This window comes from Culicoides brevitarsis, chromosome 3, assembly GCF_036172545.1.
Source record: "Culicoides brevitarsis isolate CSIRO-B50_1 chromosome 3, AGI_CSIRO_Cbre_v1, whole genome shotgun sequence".
Lineage (NCBI taxonomy): Eukaryota > Metazoa > Arthropoda > Insecta > Diptera > Ceratopogonidae > Culicoides > Culicoides brevitarsis.
The window spans coordinates 3,720,309-3,747,051 of NC_087087.1; the positions used below are offsets into that span (position 1 = coordinate 3,720,309).

At 22.9% G+C, this 26,743-nt stretch overlaps 2 protein-coding genes across 2 annotated transcripts; one reads left to right on the forward strand and one right to left on the reverse strand.

Moving 5' to 3' along the window:
* Positions 1-267: 267 nt before the first annotated feature.
* Positions 268-6,039, reverse strand: LOC134835587 (retinol dehydrogenase 13). The gene is made up of 7 exons (XM_063850472.1): positions 5,910-6,039; positions 4,589-4,857; positions 2,508-2,618; positions 2,184-2,405; positions 608-759; positions 455-513; positions 268-391 (listed from the first exon to the last, which is right to left on the reverse strand). Exons 1-7 carry the CDS (start codon positions 6,005-6,007, stop codon positions 280-282), a joined length of 1,023 nt encoding a protein of 340 aa, XP_063706542.1. The 5' UTR covers positions 6,008-6,039; the 3' UTR covers positions 268-279.
* Positions 6,040-7,777: 1,738 nt separating this feature from the next.
* On the forward strand, positions 7,778-20,843 carry LOC134833547 (serine/threonine-protein kinase D1). The gene is made up of 10 exons (XM_063847900.1): positions 7,778-8,228; positions 14,726-15,224; positions 15,338-15,482; positions 16,145-16,288; positions 16,354-16,574; positions 17,494-18,678; positions 18,734-18,895; positions 19,801-19,984; positions 20,038-20,220; positions 20,278-20,843. The coding sequence occupies exons 2-10, from the start codon at positions 15,099-15,101 to the stop codon at positions 20,469-20,471; spliced, it is 2,544 nt and encodes an 847-aa protein (XP_063703970.1). The 5' UTR covers positions 7,778-8,228; positions 14,726-15,098; the 3' UTR covers positions 20,472-20,843.
* The last annotated feature ends 5,900 nt before the right edge of the window (positions 20,844-26,743 follow it).

Consider the following 26,743-nt stretch of genomic DNA (forward strand, 5'->3'; position numbering starts at 1 on the left):
CTCTCGAGGACGACAACGACGACGACGTGTTTGTACATAGGAAAAGCATAACGTGATAAACATTATGTTAAATGAATTACAAAATTACAACAAAAAAGAGAATTATATAATTTAATAATAAGGAAAAATAAACAAAAAGATACAAAATGACAATGATAGTTTTTTTCCTCTTCCTCCTCCGATTTTCTCCCATCCTCGTCGAGCTTAGAAAAGTTTTTTGGGTAAGTAGAAAATTTATCAAATTAGAAAATTAAAATTTATTTCCTTCGGTTTTGTTAATTAATTAAAAATATCTTGATCTAATTTCAGCACTTTGAGCGTTTCGTTGAAAAGTTTTCGCTGCAAGTCTTTGTCTTTCGCCAAATCCGAGATTTCTACAAGTTGGCAGTCGCTAAAAAAATAAAATTCAATTAAATTCATAAAAATTTATTCTGATTTATTGCGTGTTAAATACTTGTAAAAGCCTCCCGTGTCAGTTTTGAACTTTGGATCGGATGCCAAATGGACGATAACCTGCGTGTTGAGAAGCAGTTAAGTTTCTTTTTTTCAATCAAATGCGACACAAAAAAAAAAGACATAAAAAAATAAGGGAGAGAAAAAAACGTACTTGCGCTCCTTTGTCAGCACTTTTCATGAAGAGCCACATCCATGGGAATGTTATTACCTTTGCACATAATGCTCCCATCAAAGGACTATTTGCCAAGTGTCCTGTGCCACGTACGAGACCCGGCGTGCATGCGTTTACCGTGATGCCTTTTTCTAATAAAAAGTGATAAAAATTGTTTTTTTTAAAAAGGAGTTTCGATGAGGAGTTTTGGAGATAGAAGCGTTTTTTGATATGGTTTGATTTAAAAAATTTTTTTTTTTTAATTTTCATGCAGAAATTATTTTTCTAAATTTTAAAAAATTTTATTAATATATTAAAAATTTAAAAAAATGTCGTCAATTTTTAAAAAAATTATTGTTTCTGATTTTTTTTTTTATTTAAAAATAAATTTATTTTTTAAAAAATAATTTTTAAAATTTAAATAAAATTTTAAAATTATTTTAAAAATTTTTTAAATTAATTAATAAAAATTTGAATTAATAAAATTTTTTATATTGAATTTTTAATTTCTGAATTTAAAAAAAAAATTTTTTTTTGTTTTTTTTTTAAAATTTTTTGAAATTTTTTTGAAAAAATTAAATTTAAAAAAATTTTTTTGAATTAAATTTGAATTTCAGTAGAAAAATTAAATTTTTTGAACTAAAATTGAAATTCTGAAGAAAAATTAAAATTTTTTGAACTAAAATTGAAATTCTGAAGAAAAATTAAATTTTTTGAACTAAAATTTTAACTCTAAGAAAAATTAAAATTTTTTGAACTAAAATTGAAATTTTGAAGGAAAATTAAAATTCTGAAGGAAAATCAAATTTTTTTAACAAAAATTGAAATTCTGAAGAAAAATTAAAATTTTTTGAATTAAAATTGAAATTCTAAAGAAAAATTTACATTTTTTGAATTAAAATTGAAATTCTGAAGGAAAATTATTTTTTTTTAGAAATTAAATTTAAAATTTTTTTGAAGTAAAATAAAAATTTTGAAGAAATTAAAATTTTTAGAACTAAAATTGAAATGCGGAAGAAAAATTAAAATTTTTAGAACTAAAATTTAAATTCTGAAGAAAAATTAAATTTTTTTGAACTAAAATTTTAATTCTGAAAGAGAATAAATAATTTTTGAACTAAAATTAAAATTCTGAAGAAAAATTAAAAATTTTTGAACTAAAATTGAAATTCTGAAGAAAAATTAAAATTTTTAGAACTAAAATTAAAATTCTGAATGAAAAATTTAAATTTTTTGAAAAGAATAATTTTAAGTTTTGAGAAAATTTTTTTTAATAAATTTTCTTCCAAAACGGAGCTCATTTTCTCCCCTTTCCTCAAACACATTAAAAATCTTCCATTTTTTATTTATAAGCAATTCATGTCTGTTGTCTGTCATTTACGAGATAAACTGAACACAAAAAGGTTCGGTTCTGTGTAATTTTATACCCCTTTTGGGAGTCATCACCCATGCTGTACTTTTTAACAACTCTCCTCTTTTTTTTTTGCTCTAAAACACACACAAACCTCTATTTACAAAGATTGCGAAGAATTTCGTTGTCCAAACAATTAATCACAAAAAGCAGTAAAAAACTTACGTTTCAGCACGTCACTCAGTTGTCGCGATGCCATGACGATTGCCGCCTTCGAATGGGCAAAGGCATCGCGTGCATGAAACGCTGGCGCCCATTTTCCGAGATTCAGCGGATCGTCAATCGTCATTTTGGCGGAGAGATATGCGTGACACGAGACATTCACGATGCGACTGTCGCGCTGCAGCAATTTGTCGCGCAGCATTAGGCATGTCAAGTACATGTGAGCTAAAAAGAAAAAATAGAAAAAAATTATTGATTTTGGTCTAAAAACCGCACGTGGCGGAACGAAGGCAATGAGATTAGCTGAAAATAAATTGAGAACATTACCGAGGTAATTCACTTGTAAATGTGTCTCGAATCCATCCACAGTTTTGCCGCACGGATAAAATGTGATGCCAGCATTATTTATGAGAACGTCAATATGTTGAAAGTCATCAGCTACCGAAGAGAAAAAACGAGAAAAAAGGTAATTGTAATAAAATAAAAATTTCGAACGCGCTTATCTTTCATCGCTTAATCCTTCTTGTCCCCCGAGAAAAGACGAGAAAAAACCAGAATAGAAAAAGTCTTAATTACTCCTTTTTTTTCTCTTCATCAACCTACTTAACGACGACCTGATAAGCAAAAAAAAAAAATTTTTTTTTTTTAAATTAAATATTCATAATTCACAAAAAAAGTCTTTCTTTGGTGAAGAGCTCCTTGTTGAAGAAATGCATCGTGACACGAAAAGAGGACAAGAAAAGGAGGAAAGATGAGATTATAATGCGATTCACAGTGGTTTATTGTTTCAATTGTATCCTCATTGAGTCCGATATACGATGGTTAGTGCGAACGAGAAATGGTTAACTTTTGCTGTTATTGTGTTAATTTGAGCCGAAAGCATCCTTTTGTGAGGAAATTTAAACTGCCAGGTGCATAAATTGCATTAAAATGGACTGCAGAGGAGGATTTTTCATGTGAAAAGTGCTTCATGAGGAATTTTAGAGAAGAGTATTGGAGTAGAATGTCGAGAAATTTGAGATTTTTTCTCTTCAGGAAAATTAAAAAAGAAATTATTTCAACGGAATTTTGAGCTCGATGAATGAAATTTTTAATAAAAAATGGGAAATTTTTTCTTTAAATAAAAAATTTTTTAGTTAAAAAGAAAATGTTTACTTCAAATAAAAATATTTTTAATAAAAAAGGGAAATTTTTACTTCGAATAAAAAAATTTTCATTAAAAAAGGGAAATTTTTACTTCGAATAAAAAAATTTTCAATAAAAAAGGGAAATTTTTACTTTGAATAAAAAAATTTTCAATAAAAAAGGGAAATTTTTACTTTGAATAAAAATTTAAAAAAAAAGGGAATTTTAATAAAAAAAGGGAAATTTTTACTTTGAATAAAAAAAATTTTAATAAAAAAGGGAAATTTTTACTTTGAATAAAAAAATTTTTAATAAAAAAGGGAAATTTTTACTTCAAATAAAAAAAATTTTCAATAAAAAAGGGAAATTTTTTATTTGGAATAATAAAAATTTCAATAAAAAAGGGAAATTTTTACTTTGAATAAAAAAAAATTCAATAAAAAAGGGAAATTTTTACTTCGAATAATAAAAATTTCAATAAAAAAGGGAAATTTTTATTTCGAATAATAAAAATTTCAACAAAAAAGGGAAATTTTTACTTCGAATAAAAAAAATTTTCAACAAAAAAGGGAAATTTTAATTTCGAATAATAAAGTTTTCAATAAAAAAGGAAAATTTTTTCTTTGAATAATAATTTTTTTAATAAAAAAAGGAAATTTTTACATTGAATAAAAAAAATTCAATAAAAAAGGGAAATTTTTACTTTAACTGTAAAAAATTTCAAAAAAATTTAAATAAAAAAGAAAATTCTTATCTTCGAAGGGAATTTTTAAAAAGAAAAATTATCAAAAATATCCTTGAAACTCGATTTTCTTGAACAAATTCTACTAAAAAAAGCAACAATTTCCCATAAAAACTCATCTTTATGATCTCAAATCCTAAATTCATCCCTAAATGCCTTTAAAAAAAACTCTCGTATCTTCTTTTAAATAATCTTAAATGTTTATATTGCTTCATCTTCAATTTCTCAGCAAACACAAAACCGACGATCGAAAATTTAAAATTGAATTATAATATGTGTGACATCGAGAACGCAATCATAACATAATAAGACGACACCATAACAAAAGACGCTCCAACAAAAGAAAATGTCAATAAGTTTCCTTTTCTCCTTCCATTCTTCTTCGATTTTTCTCAAGGAAGCAAAAAAAAATCGAGACAAAACAACCCAAAGAATGATAAAGATTATAAGTTTAGAGCAGTTTCTTTCTCTTTTCCCCCGTCGTCGTCATCGTCGTCGGTTTTTGTATCGAAATTATTTTTCATTTTTTTTTTTGCCTTACCGAGTTGCTTAACAAATCTCCGTACACAGTCGAAGGATCGCAAATCCAAGTAACGAACTTCTACCGTTGCCCGTGGATTATTTTTCAATAAAGCATGTTTCACTTTGTCCATTTTATCGGGATCTTTACTGGCAATCACGACATGTCCTTTGCGATTACACAATTCCTGACAAACCATTTTGCCGATGCCTCCATTGCCGCCCGTTATCACAACGACTTGACCATCAATTGTGTTCGTATTTGGACACATATCGCCGCTCATGAAATTTCTGTGAAAGGAAAAAGTTCTTATTACTTTGATTAACAAAAGTGTATTTTCAGATAATGAAAAAAATTAAAAAAAAAACTATGAAAAAAATTAATAAAAAATACCACGTGACTAATTTTGAAAAAAAAGAAAATTAAAATTTTTTAAATATTTTTTTTTTTAATTAAACAAAAATAAATAATTTAATTTACGGAAAAACAAAAATAAAATTAAATTTCAAAATTATGAAATTTAAAAAATAAATTAAAAAAAATAATTTTTAATAATAAATTGCTTTGAAGAATTAACTTTTTAAAAATTTTAATTAAAATTTATTTTTTTTTTAATTTTATTTAAAAAATTTTTATTTTATTTATTTTTAAAATCAAGTGGGTAATTAATTTTTAATTATTTTAATTTTATTTTTTAATTATTTTAAAATTTTATTTAATTAATTTTTTTAATTAATTATTTATATTTATATTTTTATTAATTAAAAAAAAATAATTTTTATTAAATATTTTTTTAAATATTTTTTTATTTAAAAATAAAAAAATAATTTTTGCAAATTTTTTTTAATTATTTTTTTTTTGTATTTTTTAAAAATTAGTCACGTGGTTTTTTCAAATTTAATATTTTACGGAAAAATGTGAAATCTCTGTAAGGAGCGATTTTTTTGTCGAATTCCTTAATGTACAAAATTAGAAATAAGGAAGAAATCTAATCTTGTTTTTCTTTTTTTCTGATGAAATAAAATAAAATAAAAGCAAAAAAGAAACCACAAAATTCTCTTTTAACACTCTTTGTCGTCGCTTGGTCCATTATACTATAAAATCTCATTAAAATGATAAAACAGTATGCGTTCGCGTGATGATACTCCTTCTTGTTCCGTACATTATCACGCGAAACGTGGTGCGGTTAACATTCCGCCAACGATGGCAAGTCGACGACATCGCAAGCGAAAAGTGTAATAAAATTTTAATTATTTTGCGTCAACTTTCGCACTGTTTGTCTTTACATTTTCTTTTAAATTACTAAAAAGTTGGCATTTTTCTCTTCCGTAGATTAACTTACTTGATGATTGTGATGATGAACACGAGTCCCGATGCGAGATAAGGCCACCACGTGCTAAAAGGGTCAGCTTCGAGGAGTTTTTGTTTGATTTCGTCCATTTTTCGTCGGATGAGAAATTTTTACGTGTTGATGGGTTGAAATAGCTTTGGAATGAAAACTATTCGTATGAAGAAGGGAATAGAGACTGAAGAGAGATGAGTTGAAATATTTTTTGTTGATTGGATTGTACTCGGTTATTGTCATCTATGAAGAGAATTAACCCTTTGTGAACTTTTTTTTCTGTTTCAGAAATTTTCTTGCTTCTAATTGAAAATTTTTTTGAAGAAATTTTTTATCCTCATTTTTTTTTCCTAAAATTATTTAAAATTTTTTTTATTAATATTATTAAAAAATTTTGAAAACTTTATTAAAAAATTATAGTTTTTTTATAAAATCCTTTCGTTGAAAACATTAAATTAAAAATTTAAAAAAAATAATTTTGATATTTTTAAAATTTTAAGATGTTTAATTATTTTTCGCAAAAATTAGTCTTCTGAGTATCAAAATAAATTTTTAATTTAATAATTAATTCAATAAATTAATAAATTATTTTAAAAAAATAATAAAAATAACTTGAATTTAAAAAAAATAATTTTTTTTTGAATATATTTTATTTATTTAAATTTTTTTACTTAACAAGAATTTTAATAAAATTTTAAAAAAATAAAATAATTCATAAAAAATTTAAAAAATTAAAATTAATTCAATTTGAAATTCTAACCGAAATTATTATTAACTTTTATTAATATTTTTAAACAAAATTATTAAATAAAAATTAAAAAAAAAAATATAATTTTACTTAAATTCTATTATTTTTTTATTAAATTTTAATTTAACTTTTATTTAATTCAAAAATTAAAAAAATAATAATAAAATAATTAATTAAATAAATAAAAATTAAAAAAAAAATAATTTGAAAAAAAAAATTATTTAAATTTTTTTTTAATTTAATTTTTAAAATAATATTAATAATTAATTAAATTTTGAAATAATTCTAAAATGTTTTTAATAATTTTTAATAAAATTAAAATTAAATTAACAAAGCTTAAAAATTATTAAGTAAAAAATTCTTAAAAAATAAAATTTTAAGTTTACTTGAATATTATTATTTTTAAAAATTTTAATTAAATTTTTGTTAAATTAAAAAAAAAATATTTTTTAAAAAAGTGAATATTTTCAAGTTCAAGTTATTTTTATTTTAAATTTATTTTTAATATTTTTTAAAATTAATTATTAATTAATTTAATTTTTTAAATTAGAAAAAAAATTATTAAAAAATAAATATTTTTTATTTTTTTTATTAATTTTTAAATTAATTATTTAATTTATTTTTATTATTTATTTTTTTAACGATTTATTTTTAATTTAACGAAATATTTAAAAAAATTCTTAAAATTCCTTAAAAAATTATAAAAAAAATTTGGCTTCAATGAGTTAAAAATCTCTTCTATTAAATCTAACATGCAATGCTCTAAGTGAATGTTATTATTTCCGGAAGTTCAATTACTCGCATTAGACTATGCTATAAAAAGTGAGAGTGCATTAATGGTCGATAACTCAATTAATATTTCTGTCGCCTTTAATCTGTCTCGCATCAAAAATGTTCAAAATTTCACTAAAATTAAAAAAAATATAAAAAAAAATAAATAAAAATTAACGAAAACTCCTTTTATACAAATTTCAAACGTAAAACTCGTATAACAAATGAGACGAATGAAAACGATAAATCCCATTCAACAATCCAAAATCCCGCCATTTACACATCGGGAGACTTTTTGAATCAACAAGCATCGACTTCTAAAGTTAATTTTCATTCGTCTCAAGAGGAGTTTCGACTGAACAAGGTGCACGAAAGTTCTGCTCCGACCTGTTTTTTTGTTCATCACAAAATTTCAACACAAATAAATCACAGAAAAATTCCCAAAAAAATCACACAAAATGCAGCAAACCCGAAATTGAATTAACAGTGCCGCACAATTAAATTTATCCGGAAGTATTAATAATAAATGATGTTTTAACAAGTGTCCCACATTCCGCCAGTAAATAAAAAATCCGTAAAGTGAAAACATTCCAGAATCCGAAAAAAAAAATTTTTTTTTATGAATGGATTGAAAGTCATCGTCATTCGCTCATCATCGATTGCATTCGAGACTTGGATGTTCTTTTCAATACAAACACAAAAAAAAATCATCTCACCTTCTCATCTCATCTGTGTTGATGTTGTACGGAATAAATTAAACTAAGAAGTAATTTAATTATAGTCACGAAGGAGTGAAGAAGGTAAGTTTCTTCGTTTTTTTACAACTTTTTTTTTGATTAGCAGTCAGTCAGTGTGTCGATTTGATACAAAAGTCGAACAAAAGCCATTAGAATTGATGTAAAGTCATTAAAGTTAATGATGACGACTATCTGCAAAAGTACATTTTACAACAAAAAACGAAAAATATTCCAAAAGTTGAGCTTGTAGGAGTTAAAAGCTCATCAGTTAGAGTACTAAACCTCATAGAAACACAGAAATAGAACAAAAGGCATAAACTTTAATATTTGAACAGATAAAAATTCTTTTGCATAATGCATAAGAGTACAAGAGAAGAATTGCTGCTGCTGCTGCAGCTACAAAAAAACAACAACAACAACGACGATCCACGAAAGGTTTATTTTTATTTTATGAATTTTTCTGTACGAGCGCACGGCACGATAAATACCAATCTTAACCACTTGTAGAAAGTATCTGTGCGCTTCAATGGAATGAACGACGACGTCGACGACGGAATAACGGGATACCGGTTCACTTTAAAATGTAATAATAATACCTAACTACAGACTACAGTACGAAAAACTTTTACTTGCGGTGACTTGTGTTACAAAAAAAATTAAAAAATATTTACAAAAGAATTCTGTTAGTGAAATTATTATTTAGAAATTTGTTTAGAATTTTCATGGAGACAGAGAAAAGTAATTAAGCAAACATGATATTTTTTTGATGTTCTTTTGGATAAAAGAGTCTGGATTAATTGTGAAAAAAATGTGTTTCGCAAAAAATTAAAATAATTTTTTCGAAAAAAAAAATATTTTTGAGTAAAAATTGAAAATTTTATGCATTTTATGGTTTGGATTATTTTTTTTATTTTTATTTTTCTTTTTTTTATTAAAATAATTTTAAAAAATTTTAATTTACTAAGTATTCTAAGTAAAAAAATTAAATATTTTTTAGTGAAAAAAATTAAAGCAAATTAATTAAAATTTATGATTTATTTAAAAAAAAATAATTAATTAATTAATGAACATTAATTTTTTTTGATTAATTATTTTTACTTTAAATTTAATAATATTTTATTTTATTTTAATTAATTAATTAATTAATTTTTAATTTTTCAAAGTTGAATTAATTTTTAATTTCTCATTTATTTTTGAATTTAAAAAAGAATTAAATATAAAAATTTAAATTTTTTCTAATTAAAAAAAATTGTATTATATTAATGTGTAAATTAATATTTTTTTATAATTTGATTAATAATTTAATTAAATAAAATTAAATTCATTTTTAATTTTTGTCATTTATTTTTAAAAGTTTGGGAAAAAAATATTTTAATAATCGTTAGATCAAATTTAATGCGATTCGATTTTAAAATTTTAATTATTTTTTTTAAATTATTAAATTTTTTATTAATAATTAATTTAATTAAATAAATAATTATTTTGAATTAATTAGTTAAAATTATTTTAACAAAAAAATAATTAAAAATTAAATACTCTTGAATTTTTAAAACATTTTCAATGAAAGTAAAATAAAAGTTAAAAATAATAAAAATTTAAGCAAATTAAATAAAATTTAATTTTAAAAATTAATTTGCATTCATTTATTTATATTTTTTGCCAAAATTTAAGAAATAAATATATTTAATTTTTGATCATAATTAATTTTTATTTTTAAAAAATAATTTTATTTTTTTTTAATAATTTTTTTTTAAATTTTTATAAAATTTTTTGCATATTTTTTTATTTATTTTATTTAAAGATTTTTTTAAATATTTGTAAATTAAATTAAATATTTTCAAATTTTTAATTTGTAAAATTATTTTCAATTAATTTATTTTTAATTTTAATAATTAAAAATTGAATTATTTTTTTTTCACTGAAAAATTTTTTAAATTTTTAATTAAAATAAATTAAATTAATTTGTAAAAAACATATTTTAATTAATCATTAAATTGAGATTTAAATTTATTTTCCTTCAATTATTAAATTTTAATTAATTTTTATTATTTTTTTTTGTATTTTTTTCTTTCGTTAAAAATGTTTTTAAAAATTATGAAAATTTTTATTAATAATTATTTTTAATTTTTCTAAATTAATTTTACAAAAAAAATCACAATCCAGCAACTTTCTTTTTTTTAATTTTTCTAAATAGTGTCTAAAAATTAAAAAAAAGTCTTTTAACCTTAATGCAAAAAAATCCGCCAATATGCATAAAATTAATCTTGAAACATATTCAAAATTCTGTCAAGTGAAAAATTAAAACGAGAGAAACATTACTTCCTTCCAATGCAGATAATTGCTTGAAGGCAATCTAATTCAGAATTAAATTAAAAAGTTTTTCAACTTTTTTTTTGCTCTTTGTTTTTTTTTCTAAGCAAAGCTGTAATATTTTCTTGTTTTTCTCACATTCTTGATGCTGCTACTTTGTTTTGCTTTCACAAAGATTACGTCACACAAATATTGCGGCAATTTACTGAGGTTACTTCGTTGGTTGGAGAGAGAGACCGAAGAAGAGACAATAACATTGATAACTTATGATTATGTTATTATTAAATGGATTACCATTAAGATAAGTTGAAATTGATTCAGTACAAACGTTCTCAAATCAGGACGAAGTGTAGGTGAAAAAGCACTTGAAGCAAATATTGTTTTTGAATAAATTTTGCTTTTGTTATTGTTGCTTTGGTTTCATGTTTGAACAAGAATTTGTAACAAAAGCAGATGATTACTTAGAAAGTAAATAAATAAGAGAAAAGTTTTTTTTTGATAGGTTTCCATTTAAATTCATGGAAAATCGATGAAAAACAAGCTTTAAAACATTTCAAGTAGCATTAAAGGAAAATTCTTTGACATGCCGGATATCATTGATTCAATTTGTAGAAATAAGTTGCAGTATTATTGCAAAAATTTTCAATGCAGGATAAAATCATTTTTCTTATCTTTCCGGGCAATTATTGGATAAATTGACAATAATTTGTTCTCAAAATTGGTTTAAAATGAAATATTTAATGAAAATTTATTGAATTAATTTAAAATTTTATCGTTCGTTTTGCTAAAATTTGTAACGTAGAATATTTTGTATCGAATTTAATTTTAGAAAAATGCTTCAGTTAGAAGACTTTTGAATGTCATCGAAGACAATATTGCTTGGTTTGAATTAACTAAAAAAAAATCAAATCAAATACCGTAATGTAGATAATCCTAAGAGAAAAAACGTTGAAATTCAAATAAAACAGAAAAATGTAAAAAAATTAAGAGAATTTTAAATTTAAAAAAAAATTAATAAAGAGAACAAAATTTCTCTTAGACTTCTCAAAAATTTTTTTTTAACAATTTTTAGTTTTTTTTTAAATATTTTTGACTCTATTAAATTAACTTAATTTAAAAAATCAAACCTTTTTTTTTATGAAAAATAATTTATTTTAATTTTAAAATAAATGTGAATTTAAAAATTAATTTAATTTTTTAAAAATAAAATAAAAACTTAGTTTTAAAACATTAATTCTTTTAATAAATAAAAATTTTTATTTAAATAAAAATGAAAAAAAAAAAAAATTTTTTTTTTAAATAATTAAAAAATTAAAATTCAAAATTTGTTATAAATAAACATTTTTTAAAAGTGAGAATTTGAAACAAAAAATGTCAAGAGAACGAGTTTTAAATTCTATTTTCGTTAAAAAAAAGTTTTTTAATTTCTCATAGAATAATATACGTTACGGTATTTAATATTAATTTTAAAATTTATTTAAAAAAAAAATATTTTTGTGAAAATTTTTGTAAAAACTAATTTTAAATATAAAAGTTGGTAGAAAAAACATTTTTAAGAAAAAAAATTTGTAAATTTTACTTTTTCTTTTAGAATTATCAACTTTACGGTAATTTGTATAAAATTTTATTTAAATAAAATAGCTTCAGGAGATTTTTGAACGTCAAAGACGATCTTGCTTGGTTTGGATTAATTGAAATAATTTTTTGGCTTTTATAAAAGCCTTTATCATGAAACTTTAGAAATTTTGCTTGGTTTGGATTAACTTATTTCATCAAAAAATTCAAATACCTGAAAAAATTCCATTTAACGCCTGGTTGTTTATCTAAAAGTACAATTTTCAATTAAAAATGCATTCAACTAAATTTCGAAAACTTACCAATTTTTCACATGAACTCATAAAAAATCAATTTTTCCTTATCAAAACTCGTTCATGGGACGAAAGTCGTCGACACTAAAACGAAAAACAATTTTGATTAATAACTTACGGGAATTATTATTCAAGAGACATCATTCACTCGCATTATGTCTCATCCTTTCTCATTTGACATTCCGTTTGACGTCATCTCAGCATTTGATATAAAAATAATAAAAATGTTGTAAAAATCGAGGTCAAGGCTATTGACAAAAGCTACCTGCCTGCAAAAAAAAAAAAAAAGTAGTTAATTAAACGTATTTTTTCACGTTAAATATTTGGGCATCAATTCTCGGGAGAAATTTTCACCGTTTTTCGGTTAATGAAATTCGTTTCATTATCCGCTGAACAAAACATGTCATGCGTTAAATAACACAACAAACAACGTCGATTCTATCATGAAATGGCGCACGAGAGAGATAAAAATGCCGGTAACATGTTTGTTTGTAGTAAAATAATCACAACACATACTATCAAGCAAGACAAGAAAATGCCCCATAAAGAATTTATATCCGGCTCAGTAGACCAAACAAATATAAAAAAAAAACAGTCGTCGTGCTTCGTCGTGATTATAAGGCTTTCGTTACGAATCGACTGAACGAACGAACGATGTTTATTAGTCATCATTAATAAAGACGGCTGGCGAAGTTTTATGTTTCAGATTCAGTGTTTCGCAAGACAAACAGACGACCGGCATGGTTATCGCATGATAAACATGTGACAAGTCCTCGGCACTGATAATGTGAGTTGTTTAATCGAATTATTGTTGTGCATTTCTTATCAGCAGCAGCAGCAGCCTTGAACTTCTCGAAAGTGATGCAATGTTGCAACGTTCAATGCCGTGAGGCAATAAAGAGGTTGAACTTTTGTATTGAAGATACTTCGCACTGAATGACTGTTTTTCGATTCGTTTTTGTCATCAACATTTCATTCAACTTCGTTTTCACTCGTTTTGCCACTTGGAATGCATAGAGTTGCTTCTATTATCAGTTTTATCGGCGTCATTTTATTCTTGGTTTGATTTGCTGAGAAGAGAGGGGGTTTGGAATGATTTTTAATTTTTTTTTTTTTATTTTTAATTTTTTTTTCAAAAATTTTAATTTTTTTTAATAAATTGATAATTTTAATTAAAATTTAAAAAAAAAAGTTGAATTAAAAAATAATTAATTAAATTTTTTTTGAATAATTTTTTTTAATTGTGTGAATTTCAAAATTAATTTTAAAATTTTTTTAAAAAAAAAATAATTTAAAACAAAACAATTTTTTAAAAATCACTTTTTTTAAATTTGTGATTATTTGAAAATTAAAAAAAATTACTTTAATTAAAAAAAAAAAATAAATTTAAAAATTAATTAATTAATTTATAACTTTTATTAATTTTTAATTTTGAAATTAATAAAATTTAAAAAAAATAAAATTTTTTTAAATATTTATTTTCTAAAGAGAAAAATTTACCTTGCTTAATTTTTAAAATTTATAATTAAAAAAAAAAAAAAAAAAATTAAAAAATATTTTTTTTCTAATTAATAAATTTAAAAAAAATAATTTTTTAATAATTAAAATTCTTTGAATTAGAAAAAATTATTTTTAATAAAGTTTTTGCAATAATTAAAAAAAATTATTAAAAATTATTAAAATTTGATTAAAAAATAATTTTAATTATATTTAAATTTTTTCATAAATAATATTTTAAAAATTCTTTGAATTAGAAAAATATAAAATTTTTTTACAAAATTTTTAATAATAAATTTTGAAAAAATTAAATTTTTAAAAAAAAAAAAAATTTTTTTAAATTTTTTTTAAAAAAAAATTTTAAAATTATAATTAAAATTTTAAAAAAAAATTATTTTAAATTTTTAAAAAATAAATTTTAAAAATTATTTTTTTCTAATTAAAAATTTTAAAATTGATTTTAATTTAAGAAAATTTAAATTTTTTAAAAAATTATAATTTGGCATAAATATTCAATATAGTATTTAAAATTCTTTGAATAAAAAAATTTAATTAAAAAAAAATTATTTTAATAATCAAATTATAAAAATTAAATAAAATTTTGATTTAAATTAAAATTTTAAAAAAAATATTGAAAAATTAAACAGTAAAAAGTTTATAAAAAATATTTAAAAAAATTAATTTAATCAAAAATCAATAAATTTTACTTACCAAAAAAAAACGTTCCAAACCTCCCTTTTCCAATTGTTTTTCGTATTTATCTCATTCAATAGCAAAAGTAGTTAGTTTATTCGCATACAGAATTTTCCCATTTTCTCTACATTTCTTTTTTTTTATTTATATTGGATTTATTTTTATGTCAATTTTTTTTCTTTTATTTTTCAGTTTTTTGCTTCTTTTGCACATCAGCGCATTTATTTTAATCACAATCAAACATTATTGTGACACACGAGACCCATTTATTTCCAATATTAAATAGCTTCGTACTATAGCGTATAGTGACAATACAAAAATAGAAGTAAATAAAAACAATAAATGGAAAAAATATAGTGCTTTAGTGCAGATTAACAAGAAAACATTTTTGTTAGAATATATTTAGAGATTTTAAAAAAAGTGCTTATATTTACATAAAAAAAAAACAAATTTTATTAAAAAAAAATTATATATACAAAAAAATATATTCTTTGTTACGATATACAAAAAAAATAAATAAATTAAAAAATTAATTATTAAAGAAAGAAACTTAAAAAAAATAAAAATGGCAGGCCCAGAGATAACTTTTTTGTTTCAATTTGGAAATTGGCGTGATATTGTAACAGTAGATGCTTCAACACTTAATTTAAAAACTTTAAAAGATTTAGCATGTGATTTTATTAACACAAAGGTAAGCTTTGAATTCTTTTGATAAAAGTTTCTTTTTGAAGTTTTTTTTTCTTTTGTTTTAACACAAAGTTTTAATTAATTTGTTAATTTTTTTGTTTTTAATTTTTTTAACAGGTACCCGAAAATGGTGTGAATCACTTGGCTGATCGACTATTGCTTTTTCGACACGATTATAATTCCGTGAATGTGTTACAACTGATAAATTCTACGACAGAAATTGTTGACGAAACTGTCGTTGAAATTGTTTTGACTGCAAATAGTGAGTATTTTTTTATTTAAAAGTTAAATTTAATTAAATAATTAAAAATTGTTGAATAATTTTTAAAATAATAGATAATTTTATATATATTTTTTTTAAATTTATAAAATAATAAGAAAGATTAAAAAAATAATAAAAAATTAAAAAAAAAATAAATTATTTAAATAAAATTTGTAAAAAATAATAAAATTTGAAAAATTAATTAAAATTTAATAAAATTCATTTTTTTTAAAAAATTTGAATAATTTTTCATTCTAAATTAATTAAAAATTAATAAATTAAAAAAAAATTTTTTTTTAATTTTAAAAATTTTTAAAAATTTTATGAAAATTTAAAAATTTAATTAAAATGATTTAAAAATAATTTTAAAAAAATTTTTAAATTTTAAAAAATTATAGAATTAAAAAAAAAAAAAAATGTTTTAAAAAAATTAAAAATAATTAATAAAAATTTAAAAATATATTAAAACCAAACAAAAAAAAAATTTAAATAAATAAATAAAATTAAATAAAAATTTAAAAAATAAAAAAAATAAACTAAATAAATAAAAAAAATAAAAAAATTAATTTTAAAATTAAAAAAAAAAAATATTAAATTAAATTAAAAAATTGATAATATTAAAAATATAATAAAAATTAACTTTTAATTTTTTTTCTCATCAGGTCACGTTCCAAACAGCAGCAGCAACGACATTCCCCTTGTGAGACCTCACGCTCTCGTCGTACATTCCTACAAAGCGCCCACATTTTGTGACTTTTGCGGCGAAATGTTGTTCGGTTTAGTGCGGCAAGGATTAAAATGCGAAGGTAAATCTTTCAAAAAAAAAAAAAAATTTCTTCAAAAAAAATCTCTAAAATTTTTAAAATTTCAGGTTGTGGCTTAAACTACCATAAACGATGCGTTGTAAAGGTGCCAAATAACTGCAGTCGATCCGAAGACACAGCAAGACGTCTACAACAACAACAACAACAGCATCTTCATGCTCCCCGAAGTCCTTCAGCTAATTCGAATAATTCAGGCGCTTCAACGAACGACGATGCATTCCTTATCAACAATTCAGGCGCTGCTTCAAGTAACGCAGGCTCAACTTTGGTAAGGAAAATGCAGCGATTGATGAATGACATTACGAATTAAGTCGTAATTTTATGAACAAATTTACCTTGGAAACTGATTCCGTCCATTTTTGAGAATTATTTTCTTTAAAAAAATATTTTTTAATTTTTTTTTTATTTTTTGGTGATGGTTTTAATTAAGGATCTGATATTTTTTGTAATTTTTTTAGTTTAGTTTATTTTTTTATTTGAATAAACTTTATTTTTTATTTTTATTAAAATAAAAATGTCGTTTTATTTTTTTTATCAGATCCTTAATTGAAATCAAAAAGGTAATTTCTTTCAAGATTTTAAAAATTAAAAAAAAATTTAAAAAAAATTATAATAAAAAAATTTAAAATTAAAAAAAAATTAAATTAAAAAATTTAAAATTAAAAAAAAAATTAATTAAAAAATAAAATATTTAAAAAAAGAGATAAGACTTACATAATTTTTTAGAAATTAAATTAAAATAAAAAAAAAATTAATAAAAAAATATTTTTTAAAACAATCGAAAACGATAAAAAAACTCTTTCAAGATACCAAATAATAAAAAAATTAATTTAATAATAATTTGATTAATTTGGACACTTATTGTTTAATTTTTATGAAAATTAAGAATTTTTGCCCAAATTTTATTATTTTTTTTACTTGAGTTTTTATATTTTTTATGTTTTTTTTATTTTTTTTTTTATATTTTTTTTATGTTTTCAATTTTTTAATTTTATTTTAAAAATTAATAATTTTAAAAATTTATTTTAATGACGAAATTTTGTAAATTTTAAATTATTTTTATTTTTTTAAGATAAAAAAAATATTTTTTTATAAATTTAGCTATTTTGACCTAATTAAAACTATTTTTTTTACTTTTAAAATATTTTTCTTACCTTTTCAAATTTTTTTTTTAAATTTTCTTTCAGAACGTTCCCACAGTGCGTCGTCAAAGTCGTTCTCCCGCAGGATCTCGAACCGGATCCAGCAATGGCGGCAGTTGCTCAAGCATTCTCACAGCTGGCTCAAGTATGCGCATTCCTCATTCATTCGCCATCCATTCGTACACGCGCCCAACGGTGTGTCATTTGTGCAAAAAACTCCTCCGTGGCTTGTTCAAACAAGGCGTTCAATGCAAAGATTGTCATTACAACGCGCACAAAAAATGCGTCGAAAAAGTCCCGAAAGACTGCACGGGCGAAAGTTGTCTCGTTGGCGACATGAACGACTTGAATATGTCTGGCGGCGAAATTTATTACAAAGAAGAACTCGAAGACAGCGATGGCGACGACACGCATTCGCCTCACAACAATAACAATCGCGTTGCAGCGCCCCCTGTGCAAATCAACGGAACTAACTACGATTTGGCGCCAATTATCGACATGGATCCAAATGGCGGGAACGAAGCGACGGGCATCGAACAATCACGCAAAAGTAGTGCCAGTTCGTCGCCGAGTGCGAATATCCCGCTCATGAGAATTGTTCAGTCCGTGAAACACACGAAAAAGCGAAACGGCAAAGCAATTAAGGAAGGATGGCTCGTGCATTTTACGAACAAAGATCGAACTGTGCGACGCCATTATTGGAGGTTAGATTCAAAAGCGATCACACTTTTTGTCTCGGATCAAGGCAGCAAATACTACAAAGAGATCCCGCTCGACGAAATAACCTCAATTGAAGTTGCGAAGAGTCTTCAAGGCGAAATTCCGCATTGTTTTGAACTTCGTACCGCAAATGTCGATTACTACGTGGGCCAAGACCCGCTGCACAATCTGAAAGAAAACGAGCCAATGATGAATTTGCCGCCTCCCGAAAGCGGCGTCGGAGCATATCTCGCAAAAAGTTGGGAAACGACAATTCGTCAAGCACTGATGCCCGTGACAGCAACTCGCAGCGATCCATCGGCAAGCGAACAACCCGAAAGTCGAACGACAGACATTACACAAGTTTATCAAATCTTTCCCGATGAGGTTTTGGGTTCGGGACAATTTGGCATCGTTTATGGCGGCATTCACAAAAAGACGCATCGATCAGTTGCGATCAAGGTTATCGATAAATTGCGTTTCCCCACGAAGCAGGAGGCGCAATTGAAGAATGAAGTTGCCATTTTACAGGTGAGTTTTTGAATTTTTTAAAGGAAATATAAATTAAATGATTTTTTTTTTGTAGAATTTATCTCATCCAGGCGTTGTGAATTTGGAAAGAATGTTTGAAACAACCGAACGTATTTTTGTCATAATGGAAAAATTGAAGGGAGACATGTTGGAGATGATTTTATCGCATCAGAATGGAAGATTGTCGGAAAGAGTTACGAAATTCCTCATAACTCAGGTAAAAATATGACAGTTTTTTGTTTTAAATTTCGAAAAGTTCAATTTTTTGAGGTTATGTTTCATTATTTGATCTTAACATAACCTCAAAATTTAAATTTTCATCAAAATTTGTTGAATTTATCAGTTAAAAAGATAAAAGATCTCAATATTTTCAGTTAAATTTTTATTTTAAATAATTTGAGGTTATGTTTTCTTTTTTTTTCATTAAATTTAAAAATATAACCTCAAAAAAATTGAAAAAAGACCCATATCTCATGAAAAAAGCGAGAAAAATATGGTACATAACAAAATATTCGATAAAGTTTTAAAATATTGAACATTTTAAGATAAAAGATAAGATTTTGTTTTTTTTTTTAGAGAACCTAAAAAATTTTTAATTTTAAATAAAAGTTGCAAAAAAAAAATTCAAGGAAAATTAAAAGAAATTAAATTAAAATAATCAAGAACAAGAATTAATAAAATAATAATAAAAATCAAATTAAAAGAAAATTAAAATTTAAAAAAATAAAAAAAAATAAAAATTTTAAAAATGATTGGAAAATAATTCAAAATCAAAAAAAATGTAAAAAAAAATAAATTATTTAAATATATAAATTGAATTATATTTTTGAAAAAAATTTAAAAATTTCGAAAATCAGAAAAATTAATATTTTAATTTTTTTAAATTTTTTTTAAATTTTGTTAAAATTAAATTAATTAATTTTAAAATATTTTCGACACAATTTTCCTTTAAATTCCTTTTTTAAAAAAATATAATTCAAATTAATTTTAGTTAATTCAAATAATTTAAATTAATAAACTCTTAAACATAACCTCAAAAAAAAACAATGATTAAAAATATTTAAATTTTTACTAAAATCAAATTTAAATTTTTAAATTAATGATTTTTTTCCTTTTTTTTAGATTCTCGTCGCTTTAAAATACCTTCACAGTCGAAATATCGTGCATTGCGATCTCAAACCTGAGAATGTTTTACTCTCATCTGATTCCGAATTTCCTCAAGTCAAATTGTGTGACTTTGGATTCGCCCGAATTATTGGAGAAAAGTCTTTCAGACGTTCAGTTGTTGGAACGCCAGCATATTTAGGTAAAATTTTTCAAACTTTTAACGAAATTTTTTTAATAAAAAAATTTTTTTAGCTCCCGAAGTGCTTCGTAACAAGGGTTACAACAGATCTCTCGATATGTGGAGTGTCGGCGTGATTATTTACGTGAGTTTAAGCGGCACATTTCCCTTCAACGAAGACGAAGACATCAACGATCAGATCCAAAATGCGGCATTTATGTATCCGCCGAATCCGTGGAAGGAAATTTCTTCTGAAGGTAATTTTTTCTGAAATTAAAAAAATTATTTTTAATAAAAAAATGTTTTTTTTTTAGCAATTGATTTGATCAACAATTTGCTGCAAGTGAAACAACGCAAACGCTTCACTGTCGACAAATCGCTGTCGCACACGTGGCTCCAAGAGATCCAAACCTGGAACGATTTACGAGCGCTCGAAGCACAAATTGGCTTGCGATACATCACGCACGAATCCGATGACGCCCGCTACCTAAATGCGCACGTTCAATGACCCCGAACCCCCGTGCTTCTCGAAGAAGATGCATCCTCCGTCGCTCAAAGTCTTTCGCAATCGACGTCGACGTCCTCCCCGAAATCCGACATGAGCGGAAAAGCGTTCAAATGGATGCGCGGGCGTCTCTGTCGCAACATCAAGGCCTAACCTCCATCATAAAACTTAGAAATTAACTAAAAATTTAGGAAAAATTAGAATATTTTATATGATCGTGAATAGCTGCTTGTTCTTTTTTTACACTTAAATACTAAAAAAAACTACTGAAACTACTCAAAACACAAAAAAAAACACGGAATTGAAAGACTTTTTTACACAATTTGCCAAAAAAAACTTTTTACGTGTGTTCAAAAAAATTAAAAAAAAACTTGAATTGCCAAATTTTTCTTTGAAAAAAATCTATATGTGTTATTTTATCGAATTCTTTAAACTCGAATCTATCTGTGTTACAAAAAAAAATCTACATTTCCATTTTAAGTGCAATGTTGATGCTTAAAAATTAATAAAAAAAATCTCATTTGCATCAAAAACATATTTGTGATTGTTACTTTTACTATAAAAAAAATTTAATTGTGAGTGAAAAATGAATTCTTATTGAGCTTCTTCTATTATTCGTTGTTCTTTAATTGTTGTTGTAAATAAAAAAAAATATTTAATCTTTTTATACTCAAATATATTTATTAAATTTATTAATTAATTATTATTATTATGATTACCTACTTATATAAAAAAAATATAATGAATATGAAGTGAGATAAAAAAAAATGAAAATAAATAAAAAAAAAGACAGTTTTGAAAAATAAAATTTTTGAGTTTTATTGAAAAATTTTCCTTATCATTATTTTTTTTATTTAGAAAAAAAAATTAAATTTAAATTTAATTAATTTTTAAATGTTTCGTATTTTTGGTAAAATATATTTTTTTTTAAATTTTTACTCTTGAAATATTTTTTAGTTACAAATTTTTAATTTTTTAAATTTATGTTAACGAATTAATTTAGAAATTTTTTAATTTGTTTATTATTATTTTTATTTTATTTATTAAAATAATTATTTTTAAATTTAAATTTAATCAAATATTAATTTTTAAATTTAAATTGATTTTTGATAATTTTTAAATAAATTGATTATTTAAATTATTATTGATTAAAAATTTTTATATTGATCATTTTTTTCAATTATAAGAAACTGCAAGAGTATTTTTTATTTTATTAAAAAAAAAAATAATTTAAGAAATTGAAAATTAAAAAAAATTAATACGTTGTCTTTTTTAATTTAAAATATTCTATTAATTTTAATATTTTTTTAAAAAATTTTATTTATTTATTTTTTATATTAAGAAAGTTAAAAGAAATTTATTTCAATTTTTTACTTTTAAAAGATTTTGAATTTTACTAATTTATTTTTTTAATTTTTATGATTAAAATTGATTAATGAATAATTAATAAACTTATTAACAATTATTTTTATATTGATTTAAAATTAAAAAAAAAATTTTTTAATTTTTTTTTACCTTTCAGAAGTTATTTTATTTTTTTTTTAGAATAAAAATTTAGAAGTTGAAAATATTTTTAAATGATTTTTTTAAATTTGAAAAAAAAATATTTTTTTTAAAAGTTTTTATAAAAATTTTAATTATTATTATTTATTTATTTATTATTTATTGATTGATTTTAAAATCAAATTATTATTTATTTTTTTTTTTTGAAATTTATTTATTTTGAGTTTTGTTTTAAATTAAAATCAAATGCATCATTTTTTAATTAAATAATTTATTTAAAAATTATTTTTAAATTTTTTTAATTAATTTAAAAAATAAAATTTTTTAAATATTCAATAATATTTGAGAAAAGGATTTTTTTTATTTTTTCTACTTTTTTAATTAAAAAAATTATTTTATTATTAATTAATTATTAAAAATTTATTTAATTAAAAAAATAATTTTTATTCAATATTTATTTATTAATTTAATTTAATAATTTGCAGTAAAATCAATCCCACATTTCCTCATCATCAACCATTACGATGATTTTAACATTTCATCAAACGCTACCAAATCGCCCACAGTTGCTCGTATCGCTCACGGCATGAACTTCTCGCGGCAAATCACACTCATAAAATAATTGTTTTTTATTTAATTTCTTGCTCTTTTCAAGCACACACGAGCTCTACATTCAAAAGCGACTTGTTTGCGGAATAACAGTAATAAATAATAAGAAATGCCAATGAATTGCAACTTGTAAACAAATACGCTGCATATGGCAAAACGAAAGAAAAAGAGAGTAAATGAGGAAGTACTTGTGACGACGACGACCGAAAACTGAAAAATCACGTTGAGAAGAGTCTCTTAATGGAGAAAGGGATTTAAAAATAAATCGTGTTTATTGGAGATACTTATCCAACACTCATTATTACTTCACATTAGAAATTACATAAGTTGCTCTCAAAAAAAAAAAAATATTACGCACTTCGTGTTAAATTTTGTCATTTTTTTCTTTTCAGATCAAGATTAAAATTTTTTTTTGGGACAACGAGACATCCAATTAAACGAAAGCCGAAAGAAATCATCGCAACGCATAAAAAATGACTTGTGGGACAATTTAATTTAATAAAATTTCTAAAATAGTTTCTAAAATAGCGTGCGAAGGATTCATTCATTCACTGCTCAAAAACAATTGATAATAATCGTAAATTTGAATTTTTTTTGCGCGCGCGAACAATTACTCGGAAAAGGGTTTGTGAGAGACACAAAATGACTCGGAGCCAAATTTCACTCGAAAAAATCACAATTCACTCGAAACATATCAAAAGCATCAACAAACAAATAATACAAGTCATAATATAATTTTCCCATTATTTCCTCCGGCATTCATTTCACAAATCTATTATTTTATTACCTTTTAATAATATCTGAAATATGTTTATTGCGCCGTCGTTTCTTTGTTTTTTTTTTGTTCAAAACTCAAATGTATGCAAAGCGAAAATGATAAATTGTAAATTTTCTTCTCTCATTCTTATCAGCAACAGAGAGAGTAGCAGCAGCTGCACAAGTCGTAATAACAGTAATAAAGTTGTACATTATTAGTTCAAAATAGCTTAATAGCAGAAATTACTTTATTAAAATTGAATTGAACGGCTTTTTGCGTGAATTGTACGCAAAACGAGTCAAAAATTGCCAAAAGGTAAGTTTGGACATGTATTGACGTGCAATTTAAAATATTAATTAGATTTAGAGATTGTGTGACTCTGATAATGAATATGCAAAAAGTTATGATCTTTTTTTAGCGGAGATAAATCATTCGGGAAACTTTTATGAGTTGTTAACTTTTACTTTTTGTGTGGGATTTTTTTTTTGTTCAATGTCAGTTTAAGGTTAGGTAATTTTTTTTAATAAATTCTCGTCAGATCACTGAAGTTAAGCATCATGGGCCTGAAAAAATTAAATTTTGCTTGGTTTGGACTAAAAAAATTTTTTTATGGTCAATGTAGTCAATATTTTTGCTTTAAATAATTTTTTTTTATTTTAATTATTATTATTTTTTTAATTAATTAATTAATTATTTTTTATTTTTTTTTTTGACTATTAATTTTAATTGTTTTAATTAATTAATTTTATTTAATTGTTTAAAATTATTTTTCATTTTAATTTTAAAATTTTTTAATTTTTGTTTTTAATTTTAAATAATTTTTTTTAATTAAATTATTTTTTAAATTAATAAAAAAATAATAAAAATTTAAATATTTTTTTTTATTATTTTAATTTATTTTAAATTAATTTTTTTATTTTTAATTTTTTTGAATTATTAATTTTAATTATTTCAATCACTTAATTTCTGATTTTTTTTTAAATTTAATTATTAATTATTGAATTTTAATCATTTTTAATTAATAATTTTTAGTTTTTAATTTTAAATAATTTTTTTTTTATTTTTATTACTTTCTCGTCAGATCACTGCAGTTAAACTACAATAATTTTTTTTCAAAACTGTGTCAAAGCAATTTTTGTCAAATTTTGCTCCAAATGGATAAAAATTTGTCAGAGGGCTCTAATTTATCATTTTTAATCATTTTATAACTCAAAACTGCCAAAAAATTGAAACTGAAAAAAAATTTTTTCTTTGACATAGTTTTGTTTTAAAAACTAAATCAAGAGCAAAAAAACTGTGTCAAAAACTGTGTCAAAGCAATTTTTGTCAAATTTTGCTCCAAATGGATAAAAATTTGTCAGAGGGCTCTAATTTATCATGTTTAATCATTTTATAACTCAAAACTGCCAAAAAATTGAAACTGAAAAAAAATTTTTCTTTGACATAGTTTTGTTTTAAAAACTAAATCAAGAGCAAAAAAAACTGTGTCAAAAACTGTGTCAAAGCAATTTTTGTCAAATCTTGCTCCAAATGGATTGAAATTTGTCAGAGGGCTCTAATTTATCATTTTTAATCATTTTATAACTCAAAACTGCCAAAAAATTGAAACTGAAAAAAAATTTTTCTTTGACATAGTTTTGTTTTAAAAACTAAATCAAGAGCAAAAAAACTGTGTCAAAAACTGTGTCAAAGCAATTTTTGTCAAATCTTGCTCCAAATGGATAAAAATTTGTCAGAGGGCTCTAATTTATCATTTTTAATCATTTTATAACTCAAAACTGCCAAAAAATTGAAACTGAAAAAAAATTTTTTCTTTGACATAGTTTTGTTTTAAAAACTAAATCAAGAGCAAAAAAACTGTGTCAAAAACTGTGTCAAAGCTATTTTGTCAAATCTTGCTCCAAATGGATTGAAATTTGTCAGAGGGCTCTAATTTATCATTTTTAATCATTTTATAACTCAAAACTGCCAAAAAATTGAAACTGAAAAAAAAATTTTTCTTTGACATAGTTTTGTTTTAAAAACTAAATCAAGAGCAAAAAAACTGTGTCAAAAACTGTGTCAAAGCAATTTTTGTCAAATCTTGCTCCAAATGGATAAAAATTTGTCAGAGGGCTCTAATTTATCATTTTTAATCATTTTATAACTCAAAACTGCCAAAAAATTGAAACTGAAAAAAAAAATTTTTCTTTGACATAGTTTTGTTTTAAAAACTAAATCAAGAGCAAAAAAACTGTGTCAAAAACTGTGTCAAAGCAATTTTTGTCAAATCTTGCTCCAAATGGATAAAAATTTGTCAGAGGGCTCTAATTTATCATTTTTAATCATTTTATAACTCAAAACTGCCAAAAAATTGAAACTGAAAAAAAAATTTTTCTTTGACATAGTTTTGTTTTAAAAACTAAATCAAGAGCAAAAAAAACTGTGTCAAAGCTATTTTTGTCAAATCTTGCTCCAAATGGATTGAAATTTGTCAGAGGGCTCTAATTTATCATTTTTAATCATTTTATAACTCAAAACTGCCAAAAAATTGAAACTGAAAAAATTTTTTTTCTTTGACATAGTTTTGTTTTAAAAACTAAATCAAGAGCAAAAAAACTGTGTCAAAGCTAATTTTGTCAAATCTTGCTCCAAATGGATTGAAATTTGTCAGAGGGCTCTAATTTATCATTTTTAATCATTTTATAACTTACACATAGTTTTGTTTTAAAAACTTTAAAAAACTGTGTCAAAGCAATTTTTGTCAAATCTTGCTCCAAATTTATAAAAATTTGTCAGAGGGCTCTAATTTATCATTTTTAATCATTTTATAACTCAAAACTGCCAAAAAATTGAAACTGAAAAAAAAAATTTTCCTTTGACATAGTTTTGTTTTGAAAACTAAATCAAGAGCAAAAAAACTGTGTCAAAAACTGTGTCAAAGCTATTTTGTCAAATCTTGCTCCAAATGGATTGAAATTTGTCAGAGGGCTCTAATTTATCATTTTTAATCATTTTATAACTCAAAACTGCCAAAAAATTGAAACTGAAAAAATTTTTTTTCTTTGACATAGTTTTGTTTTAAAAACTAAATCAAGAGCAAAAAACTGTGTCAAAAACTGTGTCAAAGCAAAGCAATTTTTGTCAAATTTTGCTCCAAATGGATAAAAATTTGTCAGAGGGCTCTAATTTATCATTTTTAATCATTTTATAACTCAAAACTACCAAAAAATTGAAACTGAAAAAAAAAAAATTTCTTTGACATAGTTTTGTTTTAAAAACTAAATCAAGAGCAAAAAAACTGTGTCAAAGCTATTTTTGTCAAATCTTGCTCCAAATGGATTGAAATTTGTCAGAGGGCTCTAATTTATCATTTTTAATCATTTTATAACTCAAAACTGCCAAAAAATTGAAACTGAAAAAAAAT

Excerpts from the sequence above, each read along its gene's own strand:
- LOC134835587 (XM_063850472.1), bottom strand. The coding sequence starts at position 6,007 with ATGGACGAAATCAAACAAAAACTCCTCGAAGCTGACCCTTTTAGCACG. Across the intron at positions 4,858-5,909 it reads TTCATCATCACAATCATCAA|AAATTTCATGAGCGGCGATA; the intron begins GTAAGTTAATCT and ends TTCCTTTCACAG. Across the intron at positions 2,619-4,588 it reads GAGATTTGTTAAGCAACTCG|CTGATGACTTTCAACATATT; the intron begins GTAAGGCAAAAA and ends TCTCTTCGGTAG.
- LOC134833547 (XM_063847900.1), top strand. The coding sequence starts at position 15,099 with ATGGCAGGCCCAGAGATAACTTTTTTGTTTCAATTTGGAAATTGGCGT. Across the intron at positions 15,483-16,144 it reads AATTGTTTTGACTGCAAATA|GTCACGTTCCAAACAGCAGC; the intron begins GTGAGTATTTTT and ends TTTTCTCATCAG. Across the intron at positions 16,289-16,353 it reads GCAAGGATTAAAATGCGAAG|GTTGTGGCTTAAACTACCAT; the intron begins GTAAATCTTTCA and ends TTAAAATTTCAG.